The following is a 17,071-nucleotide window of genomic DNA, read 5'->3' on the forward strand; positions in this document are numbered from 1 at the left end:
ACCCGCCCACACGTGGCCAACCTTTCCTGGGTTTAATGTAGGTTTTTTTTCTCCCTCCTCTCGGCAGGTTCATGTGTGGGGACCAGCCTTATATGGACTCCTCGCTCCAGCAATGGCTCGGGATTTTCCAGCGGCAGGCGCGGGTTCGGCGCGGTTGAACAAGATCCAGAAGTGATCTTTTTTTTTTTTTTTTTTTTTTTTTTTTTTTTTTTTTTTTTTTTTTTTTTTTTTTTCCTGGAGTTACAAACTATTCCCGAAACCAGCTGCTGCTCCCGCTCTCGGAATTTTCCCCCGTGGCAGAACAACCACCACCGCAGAGACCCGTCGCTGCGGCCGCTTCTCCCGCACAACCCCCGCCTCTTATTTTTCTATAAATCCATATTATTATCCTATTTTTTCCCCCTTTTCCACGCGTGCCGTGCCCCCCCCAGCCCCGTCCCTCCCCGTGTCCCTGCGCAGTGTCGCTGTCGCCGCTCGGCGTGTGCGTGCCCAGCCGTGACCCGGCGGCTCGGCCAAGCCGCGGCTCCAACTTTCCCAGGCGGAATTTGGCCGGAACATGTCTCTGACCAACACAAAGACGGGCTTCTCGGTGAAGGACATTTTGGACCTCCCCGACACCAACGATGAGGACGGCTCGGCGGAGGGCGGCGAGGAGGAGAGCGAGGCGCCCGAGCCGCCCAGGAAAGCGGGAGTTTTGGGACAAACCCCCTTGGACACTGTTCCGACGCTGCCTTTGAAGAGTCCTTTCTATGATAACAGCGATAATCCCTACACGCGCTGGCTGGCGAGCGCCGAGGGCATCCAGTACTCCCGTGAGTGCCGGGGGGACGGGGCAGCCGAGATTGGGGGGCGCTGGGGGAGGGATGCGGCTCCAGGGGAGGGAATCGCGGCTCGTCCCGGCCGGGAGCTGGGGAGCCGCGGATGGATGGATGGATGGATGGATGGATGGATGGATGGATGGATGGATGGATGGATGGATGGATGGATGGATGGATGGGGGGGTTGCCTCTCTCCACGGCCGGCCTCCATCCCGCCAGGGCCGGGCGGCGGGAGGGATGCGGGGGGCGGCGGAGGGGCGCTCCCCCGGCCCGTCGCCCTCCGCTGACTGACCGGGCACCGCTTGTCCGCAGTGCACGGGCTGGCGGCCGGCGGCGGCGGCGGCCAGGACCCCTCGGCCAAATCCCCGGAGCCGTCGGCAGACGAGTCGCCCGACAACGAGAAGGAAGCGGTGGGCGGCGGGGACGCGGGCAAGAAGAGGAAGAGGAGGGTGCTCTTCTCCAAGGCGCAGACCTACGAGCTGGAGCGGCGGTTCCGGCAGCAGCGGTACCTGTCGGCGCCCGAGCGGGAGCACCTGGCCAGCCTGATCCGCCTCACCCCCACGCAGGTGAAGATCTGGTTCCAGAACCACCGCTACAAGATGAAGCGGGCGCGGGCCGAGAAAGGTATGGAAGTGACTCCTCTCCCCTCGCCGCGGCGGGTGGCCGTGCCGGTGCTAGTCAGGGACGGCAAGCCCTGCCACACGCTCAAAGCCCAGGACTTGGCAGCCGCGACGTTCCAGGCGGGCATCCCGTTCTCGGCGTACAGCGCGCAGTCCCTGCAGCAGCACATGCAGTACAACGCGCAGTACAGCGCGGCCGGCAGCCCCCAGTACCCCACAGCGCACCACTTGGTACAGGCGCAGCAATGGACTTGGTGAGGGCCCCGCGCACACGCCCCCGAGAACGGAGGAAAACACAGAATTAACAGGCACAAACCGAGAGAGAGAGAGAGAGGAAAAAAAAAAAAAGAGGAGACAGACTGATGCTCCAAAAATTAAAAAAAAAACTGCGGGGGAAGGAATGGCGAGGGAAACGCTATTATTATTATTATTATTGCTATTATTATTATTATTGCTATTATTATTATTATTATTATGGGTTCTTTCCCTCTGCCGTTTCTTTTCCCCTCCATTTTTTTGGGGGGTTCGGTTTCATTTCGGGGGGAGGCGGGGGGTAAGGGAAGGGAGGTGTTTTTTGTGCGTCATTGTTTACAGAAATTTTTTGCGCCATTCAGAGTGGTCCTGTCTACCTACAAATAAAATAAAAGAGGAAAAAGGGGAGGGAGGGGAGACCGTCAGAATTACCAAAAAAAAAAAAAAGGAAAAAAAATAAAGAATAAAATCCCCCCCTCTGCTCCTGTGATTTTGTGAGGAACGGGGGTGCGGCCGCCGCGCGGGGCACCCCAAAAGGGGAGCTCCGGCGCTGCCCTTGGAGCGCAGTTTGCGGCCCCGACAGCTGCTGGCGGGGGTGTTTTTGCACCTTGTCGCGGTCGTTGTCGCTGCCGTGAGCCGCGGCCGGGGCGCTCCGCTCGCTCTCTCCCATTTGGGGGTCGCTTTAACCATTCCCGAGCGGAGGAAAAAGCCCCGCGGACGCTGAAACCCTCTCCGCCCGGAGAGCGGCCCCCTGGGCACCCCCACCCCGCCCCGGCCTCCCCGCCATTTAATATGAATTTTATTTTTTATTTTTTTTTAAAGCTGCGTTTTGAGGGAAAATAGTAGAGAAGGAGGCAATAACAACGACGGAAAGTCGCGGCCTCGGCGGCCGCCCCGCATCCCCCGAGCCAGCCCTGCCTGGGCCGGCCGGGTCCCCGCGGGGTGACACGGCCGAGCGGGGCCCCACGCCCCCCCCTGCACCCGCCGGGCTTCTTTTTTCGGGAAAAAAAAATCGGCTTTTTTTTTGGTGTGAACAGTCGGTTTCATCCGCCGGCGAAAAACCGGAGCGGGGAGAATTTATATTTTCCTATTTTCTATCTGTGAGTGCGCTGTTCTGCTCCTCGGTGCTGCTGAGATTCGGGTTCTGGCATCGCCCCGGTGCTGCCTCCCCGGGCTGGAGCCCCCGCGAACGGGAACGAGAGCCAGACTTCGGGGTCAGCCCTCGGGGATGCGCCGGCGGCCCAGGCAGGGCAGGGGAAAGGGTTAACACCGGAAGAACCCCCCCAAAAACTCGGAGGAGGAGGGAGAAGAGACAAGAGGGAGGCGAGGCGGGGCTGGGCGGCTCTGCCGGGCTGGAACGGGCACCGGGACCGAGCCCGGCCCGGGGCGGGTTGCGGCAGAGCAGCGGCTCCCTCGCCCGCCCCTGCGGCTTTCGGGCTGCTCAAGATGCTTCAAAAAACGAAAACAAATCCAAACGGGCTTTTGTCAGGAGCCGTGGGGCCGGTGCAGCGCCCGCCCCGTCCCGCGGGGCTGAGCCCGGCTAGGACGGGGCAGTTCAATGCCAAAGGGACGAGCGGTAGCGGCCCCGCAGCATCCCAATCCCGCAAAATCCCAATCCCGCAACATCCCGGCCCCGCCGATCCCGGCGCGCCTCTCCGCCCCAGCGCATCCTGCAACCTCCGCGCCGCCGCTGGGGTTTTTTATCCTTTTCCTACATTTTTTCTCCGCTGTTTTGCCGTCCCTACTCCTATCCCCAAAGCACCGAGGCTCCGCGCAGCGGCGGAGCAGCCGCGGCCGCTTCCAAGCCCTGGGGAGCCCCGCTGCTGTCCCACACCCGAGGGGGACACAGGGACGAGCTGGTTTTCCCTTCTCCAAACCCGGTGTGCGAGCCAGAAGCGGACAGACGCAAAACTATCACTTTTTTCTCCTTACTTATTTTTTTAATTTAAAAAATATTCCCCGTTTTTGGGTGTTGGTTTTTTGTTGGTGGTTTTTTTTTTTTTTCTCCTCATTCCCCTCGGGCTGTGCCGAGTCTATCAAACCAGTTGTGTGGCCCTAACCTCCGTGGCCTTATATCTGCCGTGCTGCCGGGCCAGTCTATCTTTGCACAATATACAGTAGACTTCAGAGAGCAGCACAATGGGGGAGGCAGGGAGGTGAGCATGTTAGAGGCGTGCATATTAACGAGCCGCAGCCAAGGAAGCCAAAGGAGCCGGCGAAAAACCGGGAGAGACGGCGCGGGAGGAGGGGGGGGGACGCCCTCCCTGCGCCTCGCCTGCCTCGGCCTTGGCTGTTTTCTGTTTTTTGGGGCTCGGCATTGATGCGGAGCGCGGAGTCAGGGAGCGGTGTCCTCCGCGTTTTGTTCGGGCTGTCACTCGCGCTCATTGTTCGGCATGTTCTACATGTTGTATCCCATATGGCCAGCTGGGCCGGGGACCCCTCACAAAACCCAAATTGTGCCCAGCTTTCAAACCCAGCATTGTTGTCTGTGAAAGGCAGGCGAATTAAAAATTCGTGCTATATCTATTCTGGAAAAAAAAAAAAAAAAAGAAAAAAAGGGGAAAAAAGAAGAAAAAAAAAAAAGAGGGGGCGCAAGGAAAAAGAATCCCGCTCTCTCTGCTCTCTCTTTGAAGGCCAACAGAGACTCTCCTCTTCTCTGACAAGTTTCTCTCTCATTTCACAGGAAATTCCCCCCACCCCACCCAGTCCCCCCACCGAAAGCCCCGAGCGCGTCCCCTCGCAGGAGCCCGCGGAGCCGCGCTGCGCGGCCGCGGAGGCCGGGGCAGAACAAGGCGGCATTGAGGGCGGGCTGGGCTGCAGCTGCCGCCTCCCTGCGCGGCCCGGCCGTACCGCCAGCCCGGCTGGCACGTCCCGCTGCCTCCCGGAGAAATGGCCCTTTCTTGTCCGCGCTCCTGGTTGTGCAAGGCGGGCCGGCTGAGGGAGGAAGGGAGGGAGGGAGCGAGAAGAAGAAGGAGGGATAGAAATTAAAAAGTAAAAAATAAAATAATAGGAGAAATAAATTGTTTAATTTTAAAAAGAGGGAAGGGAAAAGAGGGGAAGAAAATAACGAAAATTGGAAAATGAATGAAGAAAGAGAGAGGAAATTTAAAAAGGAAAAACGATTAATAGAAAAAAAAAAGAAAAAGGGGGGGAATAGAAAAATAAAAGGGAAGAGCGGATAAAAAACGAAAAAGAAAAGAAAAAACAAGAGGAAGAGAAAAGATGAAAAAGAAAAAGATAACAAAACAAAATAAGAAAAAGCGAAGGAAGAAAAAACAACCTGAGAAAGCAGAAAAAGAAAAATAACGGATGGGAAGGAAAAGAGGAGAGAGAAGAGAAAAAGAGCGGCGAGAAGCCCCCAGCGCGGGCATCCCCCAGCGCCCCGGAGCGGGATCCTTGTGCAGCGCTGCGCGGGATCCCCGCGGTGCGCGGAGCCGCCCCGGGCTCGGAGCGGCCCCGCAGAGCTCGGACGAGGCTTCCCCGAGGGGGGCGCGGCCCCTCCGGCCCCGGCGGGCCCCGGCAGCCCGGCCAGCCCCTCTCGGCCGCCAGGGCGGGGCTGGGTCGCGGCGCTGCCCGCGGGTCGGGATTTGGGGATTGGGAAGCTCAGGCCGAGCTTCAAGCCCCTCTCTTTTTCCTTTCCCCTCCCGGTTTTCCCGGTTTTGTCCCCGCGGAGCCCGGCGGGGGCTTCCCCCCGTCCCCTATTGACTGTAGGGCTTAGGCGGCAGCGCTGTGGGTTTTTCGGGGCCGCTAGAGGAGCCGCTCGAGGGGAAGCTAAGCCAATATTTACCGACCGCCAGGGCAATTCTCGGCGGGGTTCATTAAGGAGCCGGGGGGCTCGAAGGGCCGGGGGGAGCCCCGGGGGGCGGCGCTGGAGCGGCGAGGAGAGCCGCGACCCCGGGCCGCGCTCCGGGAGGCTTGCATCATCTCCCCCGCAAATGACACCCCCAAAGCCCCCCGAAAAGCGCCCCTGGAGGGGTTCCTTGCTCTAAACGAGGCGCTGCCGCTGGTTTATCTGCCGGGCCCAGGCAGCGGCCGCGGGGAGGCAGCAGAGCCCCGCGGAGCCCGGCGCTGGACGGGGCGGAGGCTGCGCTGCCCCTCCGCGCCCCCGGGCACGGCGGAGCGGGGGACCCCGGGGCTCCGTGTCCCTGTCCCCAGCGACACCCCGGTCCCCGGGCTGGGATGGCCGCGCGGCGGCGCTGCTGGATAAGGGACGCGCCGTCGGGGCCGCCCCCCGGGACCCCGCGGGGAGGGGACCCCTCGCAGCCGCCCGGTGACACCGAGAGGAGGGACGGGCCGCTGCAGGGGTGGGACAGGCCCCCCCGGCCTGCAGGAGGAGCTGCCTGAGCCCTAAACCGGGGACATCGCTTTGAAATGCAGCGCGGAGCTCGGGGAGTGACGAGGTCTGGGCCCTGACCCTCATCGGGGGCTGGTGCCACCCCTCAAACTCCCCAAGCCCCACAACCTCACCTTTGGGGCAAGCAGATTGTTCCCAAGCCCAAGAACCCCGCCTTTGGGGCAAGCAGCGTCCCCAAACCCCAGAATCCCGCTTTTGGGACAAGCAGAGTGTCCCAAGCCCCACAGCCTCACCTTTGGGGCAAGCAGAGTGTCCCCAAAGCCCGGGCAGGGTTTGCTGCTTCACCCTTTCCACGCCGGAAGAGCAAACAAACCAATGCCATTAATTAACGGTAATTATGTAGAGAATCAGGGAATTTCTGATGAGACAGACACAGGAGAGACCCCTCCCTTCAGCTCCCCCATGGCCCTTGCAGGCAGCAGCCTCCCTCTGTCCCCCTGTCCCTCTTCCCCTCTCTCCCTCTGCCCCTCTCTCCTGCCCAAGGCTGGTGAATGTTGTCCCCACCTCCTCTCCCTCCCCGATATTTAAATCACCAGCAAACTCAGAGAACCTGGGATGCTCCAGCTGCAAAGGACAAGCACTTGATTGAGGGGAAAAATAAAGAAAACAGGAGGAGGATTTAAGGCTGCAGAGTGGTTGGGTGCAGCATCTTTCCCTCCCACAGGCCCCACAAGTCTCACCAGCCACAAAACTCAAAGTTTGTCTGAACATATTTTATTGAACGTATCTTATTGGGCCATACCAAGGTTTGGGCAGTTTCAGAGGGGTTCATGCACTGCCCCTGAGTTCCACTGACACATCTGGGGTTAAACCACCTGGAGTCACATCCATGCTCTCAATGGAAAACATCCCAGATCTGCTGGGAAAACCCAAGAGCTCAGACAAACCTCCCTGGGATTGTTCCTGGTTCACTTGGACAAATGGAGTGCCTCAATGCTGCCTTGGGATCTGCTGCTTTCTGTGGGATTCAGCCCCAATTCAGGGAGAAAGTTCTCCATGAGATAAAAACTGCAAGGAATGAATTGTGTCAAATCGTGCTTGTCAAATCTCTGCCTCTGATCAGGTCTGGCCAAGCAGGCGCCACTATTTCAGGAAAAAAAAACAGGTTTAAGGAGTGGTCGTGTCTTTGGATGTGCAGGGATGGAGCTGCTCCTCCCCACCACCTGTGGGATGCACCACTCCTGGCTCCTCACACACACATCCTGTCTGAAGGAAAAGAGTTCAGCTCTGGTTGTTCAAGAGTCTTAAAAAAAAAAAAAAACCATCCCTGGAAGTTTTCCCCCACTGTGGGACTTCCCAGCTGTTATCCAGACATCATTTCTGCCCTCTTCAGTTAGACCTGTTCCACAAAAAGCCACCGACTCCTAAAAGAGATGAAAACACTACACAGGATTCTTAACTCAAAATCAGGCCAAGTGATTCAGCCTCAATAAATTTTGGGTAGAAATGGCCATAAATCCCTCATATCCTCAGGGATGTGTCTCCATCCTTTGCCACACCACGGGTGTGGCAAATTCCCAATTCCCACAATTCCCAACCCTCCTTGGTGCAGGTGTTCCGCGGGGGTGCAGCAGCGTGGCTGAAGGCTTTGCTCATCCTCTTCTGGAATGGGCTGCACTCTCCTTCCACAGCCTGCACACGAGTGCTGTTCATTCCCAGAGAATGGCAGGAATCAGCCTGAAACTGAGGGAGCTGCAGGGAAGTGATCTCCGAGTCCTTTCCCCAGGTGTTTTCCCAAAATCCCACAGCAATCCCATGAGAGTGGTTTTGGAGCCCCTTTGGCTGAGGCAGAGCCTGTGGGGTGAGTCCAGGACTAAACCAGTGACTCCCAGTGACTCCCAGGCCAGCCTTGCTGTGCCCCAGGAGTGAGAGGAGATGCTGTCCCACACATACCCAGAGGGGCTTGGAATTCCCCCAGCAGGGAGAGAGGCCCTGGCTGCACATCAGACCCATCACAGGTGAGGAAGGGAAGGGATCAGAGGTGATTTTGGACACAAACCCAGATCCAGGGGCCACCACCCCTTCAACATCTCCCAGGGGGTGATGCTGGGAATTCCCTGCCACCCACTCCACCCTCACAGACCCTTGGCCTCACTGGTGCTCGTCCATCGTGGTCATCCCAATCTGTCTGTGCTCATCTGCACCAGATCCATGGATTTCCACACCCAAGGGAATGCTGGCAGTGCCAGGCACCTCATCAAGTTCCTCCTGCCAGGATGGAAACTCCTTGTGCGATCCTAAGTATCCAAAATGCCCAAAGACAAAGGCCTTTAAGGGCAAAACCCCCTCCTGGCTCAGGAGATGCTTTTTAAGCTATGGATAAATGCAGGACTTGCCTTTGATGTCCCTCTCAGAGTTGGGGAACAGCTGGATGAAAACCCACGACAAAAGGGAATTCAGCGTTGTCATTAGTGGTGACTTGGGGTGGCAGCTGTTTGCTGTGGGCTCCAGGCAGCTCCTTGATTGGTCCCTCTCGAGTGAGGCCACTTAAAACTCCATATTACACGGAAAAAAAAGGCAATGGAAGCATCCCCAGCTTTTTGTATTTCAGTTCTCTCGAGGGTTTCTGAATGAGGCGAAAATAAAACACCCCAGAGCCATCAAAGAGCAAAGCGAGCTGATTGTGGTGAGGAGGGAGGGAGAGGAGGAGGGATGGTCACTCAGTGTGCACCCAATTCCTTCCTGGAGCACCCCAGAGCACCCCCCACACAGGAAACCCAACCTCCCTTCCCACACAAAGTCTTGGGGAAAATTAATCAATAAACAGATTACACAATGGAGCTAAAAAGTCAGAGGAATGGCAACACTGCAAGTCATTTTATCCTGGTGAAGTCCATTCAGGATAAATTTTTATTCTCCTCTCTTCCTCTTGAACCAAGGATTTGCAAATAATCACCAAATAATGAATGCTCCATTATGGAAGAGCAGCCCCAGCGCTGTGTGGTCCTGCCTGACAGAAACCCACCCAAAATTTGGCCCGTCCAAAGTCCCTCTGGAGCACATCAGCGGCTCCCAGCTGGGCCACACAGCCACAACATCAAAATGTTGTCACCTCCAGTGGCAGGGAAAATGTCCAGCAGGGATTTGCCAGTGTTGTGGCAGTGGGGCACCGACTCTGGGAAAACCCATGTGACATCCAGCTCCATCTATCCTGGTTTGTGTGGCCAGACACATCAGCTCACTAATTTGTCTTTGGGAGGTTTTGACTTTTGAAAATGTGTTGGTTTTTTTTTTCCCCTGGATCTCCCAGCACCTGTGAAGGGATAAATCAACTCAGTGACGTGCCAGAAGCCATCTGGCCGGGTACATCATCGGGTTTGTGCCACTGGCATGAAGAAAATAATAAACAAGCCCAGATTTTCCATGTGGCTGTTGCCGTTGTGCCGGGATTCAAACAGGAATCCGGGAGCAATCCCAGTTTAGCTCCACCCCGTTGTTCCAAAGCCGGGCTCTGTTCACACCCCGAGGGCAGGGAACAGCACCTACCTGGGTTTGGGGTTTTCCTGCTCCAGCTCGGCCACGGGGGAGCTGAAGAGCTTTGCTGTTCCTGCTCCCTAATTGATGATAACCACTGATTATCAGACAGGGAGAATTCCACGTGTCCTTCCAGCAGCTCCTGCCCCTGGTCACCAGCAGGGACACTGGGGACCTCTCCAGTGCCCTGTGCAAACAGCATTTACACCCCTACATACTCATCTCTACTTGGTGCAGCTTGATTTTAAAGGCAAACAGCAGCTTTTCTCCATCAATAATTCATGGGCTACTCCAGATAGCCATCAAATATGTAATCAAATGAAGTTAACAGTATCTTGAGGTTTGCAACCCAAGGTTTCCTGCCTCAGCCCGCAGGATGCCTGCCTCTGTTTGGGTTGCCACTTAATCACTGCACAATATTTGTTTTGGCTTGGCTGTATGTGAGGGGAGATTTATTCCATCCCATCTGGCTGCAGCAGGGGGAAAAGCCACCCTTAACCCCTCCCCTGGCTGCCTTAGGGACCTTTGGGAAGCAACACCACAGTGGAGCACCTAAAAATGTTCCAGCTACCTGCTTGGGCAGGTTGTTCATGCGTACTCTCAGTTTTTAAGGAATAACTCCCACCACTCCAGGCTTCTTCTTCCACCTCCTGAGCTGCCCACACAGCTCTCAGAGGTAATTGCACTCAGAGCAATCCCAGCTTTGTCTGAGCCCCTTGAAACTCCCCCAAAATAACGACAAGGGTTTAATCTGCATTTATTTGGGATGATTTCAGCATGGCTCAGCACAGCTCCCGGGGAACTGGAGAGGAACAAGGAGCCCATTGTGCCTTGTGTGCCACACTCGAAGCCCATCAAAGCCAGCGCCAGCCTGGAAGGTTCTTGACTTGAGATCCACTGGAAAAAACTCCCAGTGACTTCAGGAGACTGAATCAGGTGCTCCAAGGAGGAGAAGCCACGCTGGCGGTGGCAGGCTCCGTGTTCATTGCCATTTGGAGATGGAACAAGGAGTTCTGAGAAGCCACAGAGGCAACAAACCAGAAAATATCAACAATAAACCTCGACAGCATTATCTGTAATCGAGTATGGAACGAGTGGAGAGAGAGCACTGAGCGCTTCCCAGATCTGCCCTGAAAACTTTGGGATTGGGGAGGAGGGGGAGAGCAGAGAGCTCACACATGCAGCTGAGTTTGCCACAGCTTGGGCATGGAGCAGCTCCCTGGGAGGGAAAAATAGGAGCAGGGAGATCATCAGCCCAGCCCAGCCCCACCTGCTGGGTGAGGCACAGGGGAGGAACGAGCCCCAAAAACAACAAAAAGCAGCAGGGCAGGAGCCCCAGTGCATCCTCCTGAGGGACCAGCACCTTCCTCGGGCAGCTCTGCACCCAGAAAACTGCCTGGGAAACCTGTTATCCTTGGAATGCTTGCGTGGGGTCTCCAGCCAGCACCTGGGGGGGAAAAAGAGACAATTTCAGCTGTTATTCCAAGGGAGGGAAAACAGTGCCAGCAGGAGAGGACCCACTGAACAGCAGTGGCACGGGAGGATCAGTTTTACACCTTAAGCAGCATCTGAGGCACCAGGGTTTGCATTTCTGAAAATCCCTGGCACCCACTGTGCCACAAAAGTCACTCCACGAGGCCATTCCCAGGCTCCATCAGAAGGGATCTTAATTGCCACAGAGACATTTTTCCCTCCCATCTCTGGATGTGCACTCGGTGGTTCCTGCGCTCGGGAAATTGCTGCTCTCTCCTGATTAAGTGCTTAATTGTGGCCAGAGCTTCCTCAAGTGTTCCCAGCCCTGAGCTGAAGTCCCACTTCAAACACGTGCTCTTATTGACTTCCTCACCAATTTCCTCCCCGGGAATCCCTTCCAAAGGGTGCCTGAGGGGCCCTGGGTGCATCCCTGTTCTGCAGGGAGCCAAGTGGAGAGCTGGGTGCACGGAGAGCATTCACTAACTTGGGCTCCAGCAAGATGTTTTCCTTCAGGGAAAACCCAGACAAAAGCAAAGGAATTTAACCATGATTTTAGCAGGTGTCCATCCCTGGGAATGCTCAAGGCCAGGTTTTCAGAACCTTCATTCTACTTGAGGCACTTCCCACCCGTGAACTCTCACCCACAGCTCCACAAAAAGTTTCTGGCCATGGGGAAAAGCTGAAGTTAAAATCCCAGGAGGCCTCACAACAGTGACACCAGCCCCGGCTCAGAGCTGCTTAATGGTTAATGGAATAATATTTCCATCCGTTGTAGATGAGAAAAGATAATTACTTTCGGGGTTTAAGAACCAAATGTGTTGATCCAAATGTAATCTCAGTGTTTTAGCATCTGATTATTACATCAGAAACACAAATGTCAACGGGCCGCGGCAACCGAGTCGTCAGGAGGGGGGAAAGGGAGATGTGTGACTTAAATCACACACCAGGGGAAAGATGCCCCCAAGGGACTTTTAACTTGAGTTAATTAAAAATACTCTACTTCCCCAAAGCATTTTGGGAGCTGGGAGCTCATGTTTTCCCTCAGTGATCCTTCTGCTACACCCAGAACAAGGGACAACCAGAGGGGACAGCTGTGGGTCATTCCCTGCTCACCCAAACCAGGGATACAGATCCCAGATGGCTCATTCCTCTCAGGAAGGAATGGCTGCAGGACTGTTATACACTGAGGGTGCTTTGGTGCTTCCATCCCAGATCTTTTTTCTGGAATTCATCCTGTCACCTCCTTGGGCCTAGCTGGGCCTGTTTGTCCCTGCTGCCCCAAACCTGCTCTGCTGAACCCGGAGAACACGGGAGAGGTTTCCTTTCCAACCCAAACCACCCCAGAACCTGCAGCAGCAGCCCACTCCTGAGGCAGTCTAGACAGGAGATGACAGAAATCCCTGTTCCCCAGGAATCCCTGTTCCCCAGGAACCCCTGTTCTCCAGGAATCCCTGTTCTCCCTATCCCAAAAGCATCCAGCACACACATGGACCGGCACACGACGTTAACACGAGCGTGATGCCAAGAACCAACTGGAATCGTGGTGCTTTGCTGCTGAACAAAGCCCTTGCCTTGATTTCTCAGCCAAGTTCAAGTTCCCAGCAGGCTGATTGTCCCCCACCCTGTCCCTGAAGCACCCAGTGCTGTATGGAATTTTATTAAATTGCCAGCACGGGCGGCCGCTCAAAGTTTGTGTGGCTTGATGTGATCGATGGCAGCAAAACAGGGGAAGAAAGGAAGGGGGAGGGGGGCACCCCTGCTTGTTAAAGCTTTTTCTTTTCCCTTTTGAATAAAATGTCAACTCCATTATATAGATGTCAACTCCATTACTGCAACACTCCCGTGGCAGCCTCAACATGGAACTATCTGCTAATAAAACAACTTTCTCGCAGGGGGAGCAGAGGGCAAGTTACCTGCTGGAGGTTCCAATCTGGTTAAGAAAATTCCTGTTTATCCCTGCAGGCACAAACACCATTTCCATTATCCTGGTTTCCTCCTCGTCTTTGTTGGCCCCAAAGTAAAAACCTGCTCTTGTATCCTGATGAGCCCGCCGTGGTCACGGACCTTTCCTCGTTAGAGAAGGTGGAAAATGGGGAGAGCGGTGCCTGGTGTGCTGCAAAAAAAAAAAAAAAATCTGGGTTAGAATGGTGGAATAGCCTGGGATTGAAGGCACCTGAAAGGTCCCCTTGTTCCAGCAGCAGCCAAGGTGGGGAAAACAGAGAAGCAGCTTCCCAGGGGTCCTGCTCCAGGGGGATGTGCTGCCGAGCCCTCTGAGAGGGGCTTGGGGACAGGTGCCCGCCAAATTAGCAAGACCTGCCCACAGGCAGAAGGTACCACAAGCACCACCCCAAAAGCACTTTCAGAGAAGCCCCTGGAGGAGTTTGGCACGTTTGTGTGCCTGGGAAACCAGGATCCACTTGGGAAGAGAATTTGGGAGGGTGAAACTGGGGGCTCCCATCCCTCCACAGCTCTTTTGGGATATAAATTTCTATTTTTAAACAACCAGGAAGGCGGGAAGCCCCTCAGCCTTGCCAGGCATGGGCTGTGAGAGGCCAGGGCTCCTCCCTCGCTCTCAGGTTCGCTGGCTGCACACAGCCCCACGCAGACAGACAAAGACAAGAACATATTTAGAAAAGAATAAAGAAACCCATTCCACGACGGGAGTTGTTTAGATAATTGATTTCCCTTGGACTTACAAGCACTAAATAACAGCCAGCCAGGCACATCTCCCAGATAACCTTTTCCTTCAAACCTCTCTTCCAAAGGATTGGCCTTTGACAGAGGCGTCTCTGGGAGCGCAGCTCTGAGGCAGCTCGTAGGTAGGACCTTGCCGAGAGAAGGCCGTGACTATTCCTCAAGCAATTATTTTTTTCCCCCTGTATCCTTTGCATAGAGAGAGCTAATTAACTGCCTGCCAGGTTCTGCAGATCCAGGGCGCAGAATGAAGTAGCACAAATGTCATAATTAATTAGCAGTTTAACGCCAGAATGAACACGGCAAAAGTGCCCTGTCAATATTCCGGCACCGGGGTGGGGAGCATTCCACGTGCCAGGCACTGGGGCAGATCCCAGCCTGGACAGCAGAGGGGATTTCTTCATGGAAAGGGTGGTCAGGCATTGGAAGTGCCCAGGGAGGTTTGGAGAGGCCATCCAAGGAAGGACTGGGGGTGGCACTCAGTGCTCTGTGCTGGGGACAAGGCGGGCGTGGGGCACAGCTTGGACTGATGGGCTGGGAGGGATTTTCCAGCCTCAGGGGTTCTGTGATCACACCACAGAGCCCCAAACTGTTGGAAGCTCAGCTGGAATCACTGAGAAATGAGGAATTACCTGTCACGTCCCCCTGTGGAGCTGGGCAGAGGCAGCCCATGCCAGGCTGGGATTGTCCCTGTTCCTGTGCCCACCACAGGGTGTGCCCAGCCCCAGGCCCTGCTCTTTCCCAGGGACAACATTCATCCTACCTCTCCCCCATCCACCAGCACCTTTTATTTCCCTGTTTTTAGTGAGAATGACCCTGCCAGTGGCCACCAAGCAGCCTCCAGCCCCTGTCCCAGCCCACCTTGCAGTGGGGACAGGGGTGTGTTTGGCACAGAGATGCAAAGCTGTCACACAGACCCAAAGCTGTCACACAGACCCAAAGCTGTCACACAGACCCAAAGCCATCACACGCCTCCCATGGGCAGCAATTCCTTCCACAGGGATGGATGAGGGGCTCAGCAGCATGGAGTCACCAGCTTCCCCCTGGACCAAGGCTGACAGAGCAGGAGTTAGACCTGGGGCAAGCCCAGCACCAGACCTGCCACAACAATTAAAACTGAATCAATTAGAATCATCAAGGCTGGCTCCTGGCAAGAGCCAAAACCCAAGAACTCCCTGAGAAAGCTCTCAGCCCTACCCCTGCTCCCTGAGCAGATGTTCCCAGTGCTGCTGGGCACTGGGGAGCGCATCCCACATACCTGGAGCCCAGCAGGGAACAGCTCCCCTTGGGACACCTCAAATCCTGCCCTTGTGAGATCCACAGTCCTGAAAGTAAAAACTCCAGTGTCACCGTCACATTGCCTGGAAAAATCCCTTTGCCCAGGATTTTGCTCCTGGGAAGCTGAGAAGCCTCAGAGAAAAAAATAAAACAATATTATCCCATTTGCTTCTCATGGGTTTTGCTGCTTTGGAATGTGGTTGGAGATTGTTCATCCAACACGTGAATTGTTTTGACTTAATGACCAATCACGGTGAGGCTGTGTCAGGACTCTGGAAGGAGTCACAAATTTTTCATTAGTACCTTTTTAGCCTTCTGTCTGCATCCTTCCCCAATCTTTAGTATAGTTTTAGTATAGTATTTTTTAGTGTTATATTTATTTATTTAGTATTATATTTATCTAGTATAGTATCTTTAATATAATACAGATCATAAAATAATAAATTCGCCTTCTAAGAACATAGAGTATCCTTTAATATAATATAGATCATAAAATAATAAATTAACCTTCTAAGAGCATGGAGTCAGATTCATTCCTTCCTTCCCTCGTCTGGGGACCCCAAAAATACCACCCCCCAGGATTCAAGCATGATTCCCAAGGGTTCCAGAGCAGGGCAGATTCCTGCAGGAAAATAAGAGGGAGGACTTACAGGCATCCATGTCTCCTTCCATCCTCAGCTCCCCCAGCTCCACTCCCTTCCCCATCCACCGAGCGAGATCTTCAGGGGGAAAAAGCAAAGCGAGGGACGAAGGCCCTCAGCCCCGCATCCATTGGGATCATCCCGCTGCCAGTGCCAGGGGAAGGCAGCGCCGAGCCCGGTTTGGGTGATTGGAATGCCACTCCTGCCTTGCAGAGCCAACTCCATGGTGACAAACAGCTCCGGGGAGCCGTGACACTGGCGGGTCAGAGCCGGCACGGCAGCACCGGGAGGGAACAATGAGGCGGAGCAGGAACCTGGGCTCTGGGAAAAAGGATGGCCTTGAGCAGGAGAAAACGCACGGCACGCAGGAGAAGGTCCTTAACTTCAGTTTCCTCTTTTTTTTTAACCTAACAAGTCTTTTATTAAGCCCATCTGGAAGAGGCCAGCACCTCTCCAACATCTCCTCAGGGGCTTTGTTCAAGTGTGAAACTTCTCCGCTGTTTTTCCAAGCCTGGCTTATTCCAGCACTTCAACAGTGGGATGTTTCCAGGGATTTCTGTCCCCCCAAAGTGTTGACTCCTGCAAGTGAGAGCCCCAAACCAGTGGTTGGGTAATGTCCATCAGTCATGAGGGACCGTGCACCACAGAGTTCCACACGGGAATGCTGCTCCTCGTGATGGAGCAGCGGATTCCCAAAGCTGGGAAGGCATCAGTGTCGCAGACATCTTTTAATGAAAAATCCTTTCCTTAGGATTTTTCCTCCTGAGAAGCTGAGAGGCCTCAGGAACAAAATGTAAAGTTTGATTATCTGCTGCTGTGGAATGCAACTGGTGCATCTGTGATTGGCCCATCTTGGATGTTTATCATTAATGGCAAATCACAGCCCAGCTGGCTCGGAGAGAGAGTCCGATACACAAGCCTTTGTTATCATTCCTTTCTATTCTTAGCTTAGCTAGCCTTCTGATGAGAACCTTTTCTTCTATTCTGTTAGTATAGTTTTAATGTAATATATATCATAAAATAATAAATCAAGCCTTGTGAAACATGGAGTCAGACCCTCGTCTCTTCCTTCAACATAACACCCCTGTGAACACGGTCACACATCAGCAGGGCACTTATCCATCCTGCCACTGCCTCCCACAGCCCAGAGGGAATTTCCCTGTGGAACACCTTTGGATCCAGGCAAAGGTGGCTAGAGCAGAAGGGATTTCTGTGGAGGAAGCCTGGGAGACATCTCCCACCGCTACGTGCTGATTTGAGAGCAGAACTCGTCTCCTTGGGGGCCACATCCTTCACAAATCCAGTTTAACAGACTGCTCCTGGCCCTGTCTTGTCCTGCTCTGTTATTCCCCATCCAGGATCTGGATCACTTCCACACCAGGCTGTCCCACAAACCCCAGGATGTTGCCCCACAGCCTCCCTGGGTGCCTCAGTGGGATTTAAAGGATGCTTGGGTGGTGTTTCCCA

The 17,071-nt window shown here is 54.7% G+C and overlaps 1 protein-coding gene across 1 annotated transcript; it reads left to right on the plus strand.

Moving 5' to 3' along the window:
- The first annotated feature begins 258 nt into the window (after window positions 1-258).
- On the plus strand, window positions 259-1,841 carry NKX2-2 (NK2 homeobox 2). The gene is made up of 2 exons (XM_030945896.1): window positions 259-812; window positions 1,131-1,841. The coding sequence occupies exons 1-2, from the start codon at window positions 557-559 to the stop codon at window positions 1,694-1,696; spliced, it is 822 nt and encodes a 273-aa protein (XP_030801756.1). The 5' UTR covers window positions 259-556; the 3' UTR covers window positions 1,697-1,841.
- Window positions 1,842-17,071: the final 15,230 nt, after the last annotated feature.

The sequence above is a fragment of the Camarhynchus parvulus genome, chromosome 3, assembly GCF_901933205.1.
Source record: "Camarhynchus parvulus chromosome 3, STF_HiC, whole genome shotgun sequence".
NCBI lineage: Eukaryota > Metazoa > Chordata > Aves > Passeriformes > Thraupidae > Camarhynchus > Camarhynchus parvulus.

Bases quoted from the DNA above. Each gene is read 5' to 3' on its own strand.
- NKX2-2 (XM_030945896.1), top strand. From the start codon at position 557: ATGTCTCTGACCAACACAAAGACGGGCTTCTCGGTGAAGGACATTTTG. The intron at 813-1,130 runs GTGAGTGCCGGG...GCTTGTCCGCAG, and splicing joins CGAGGGCATCCAGTACTCCC to TGCACGGGCTGGCGGCCGGC.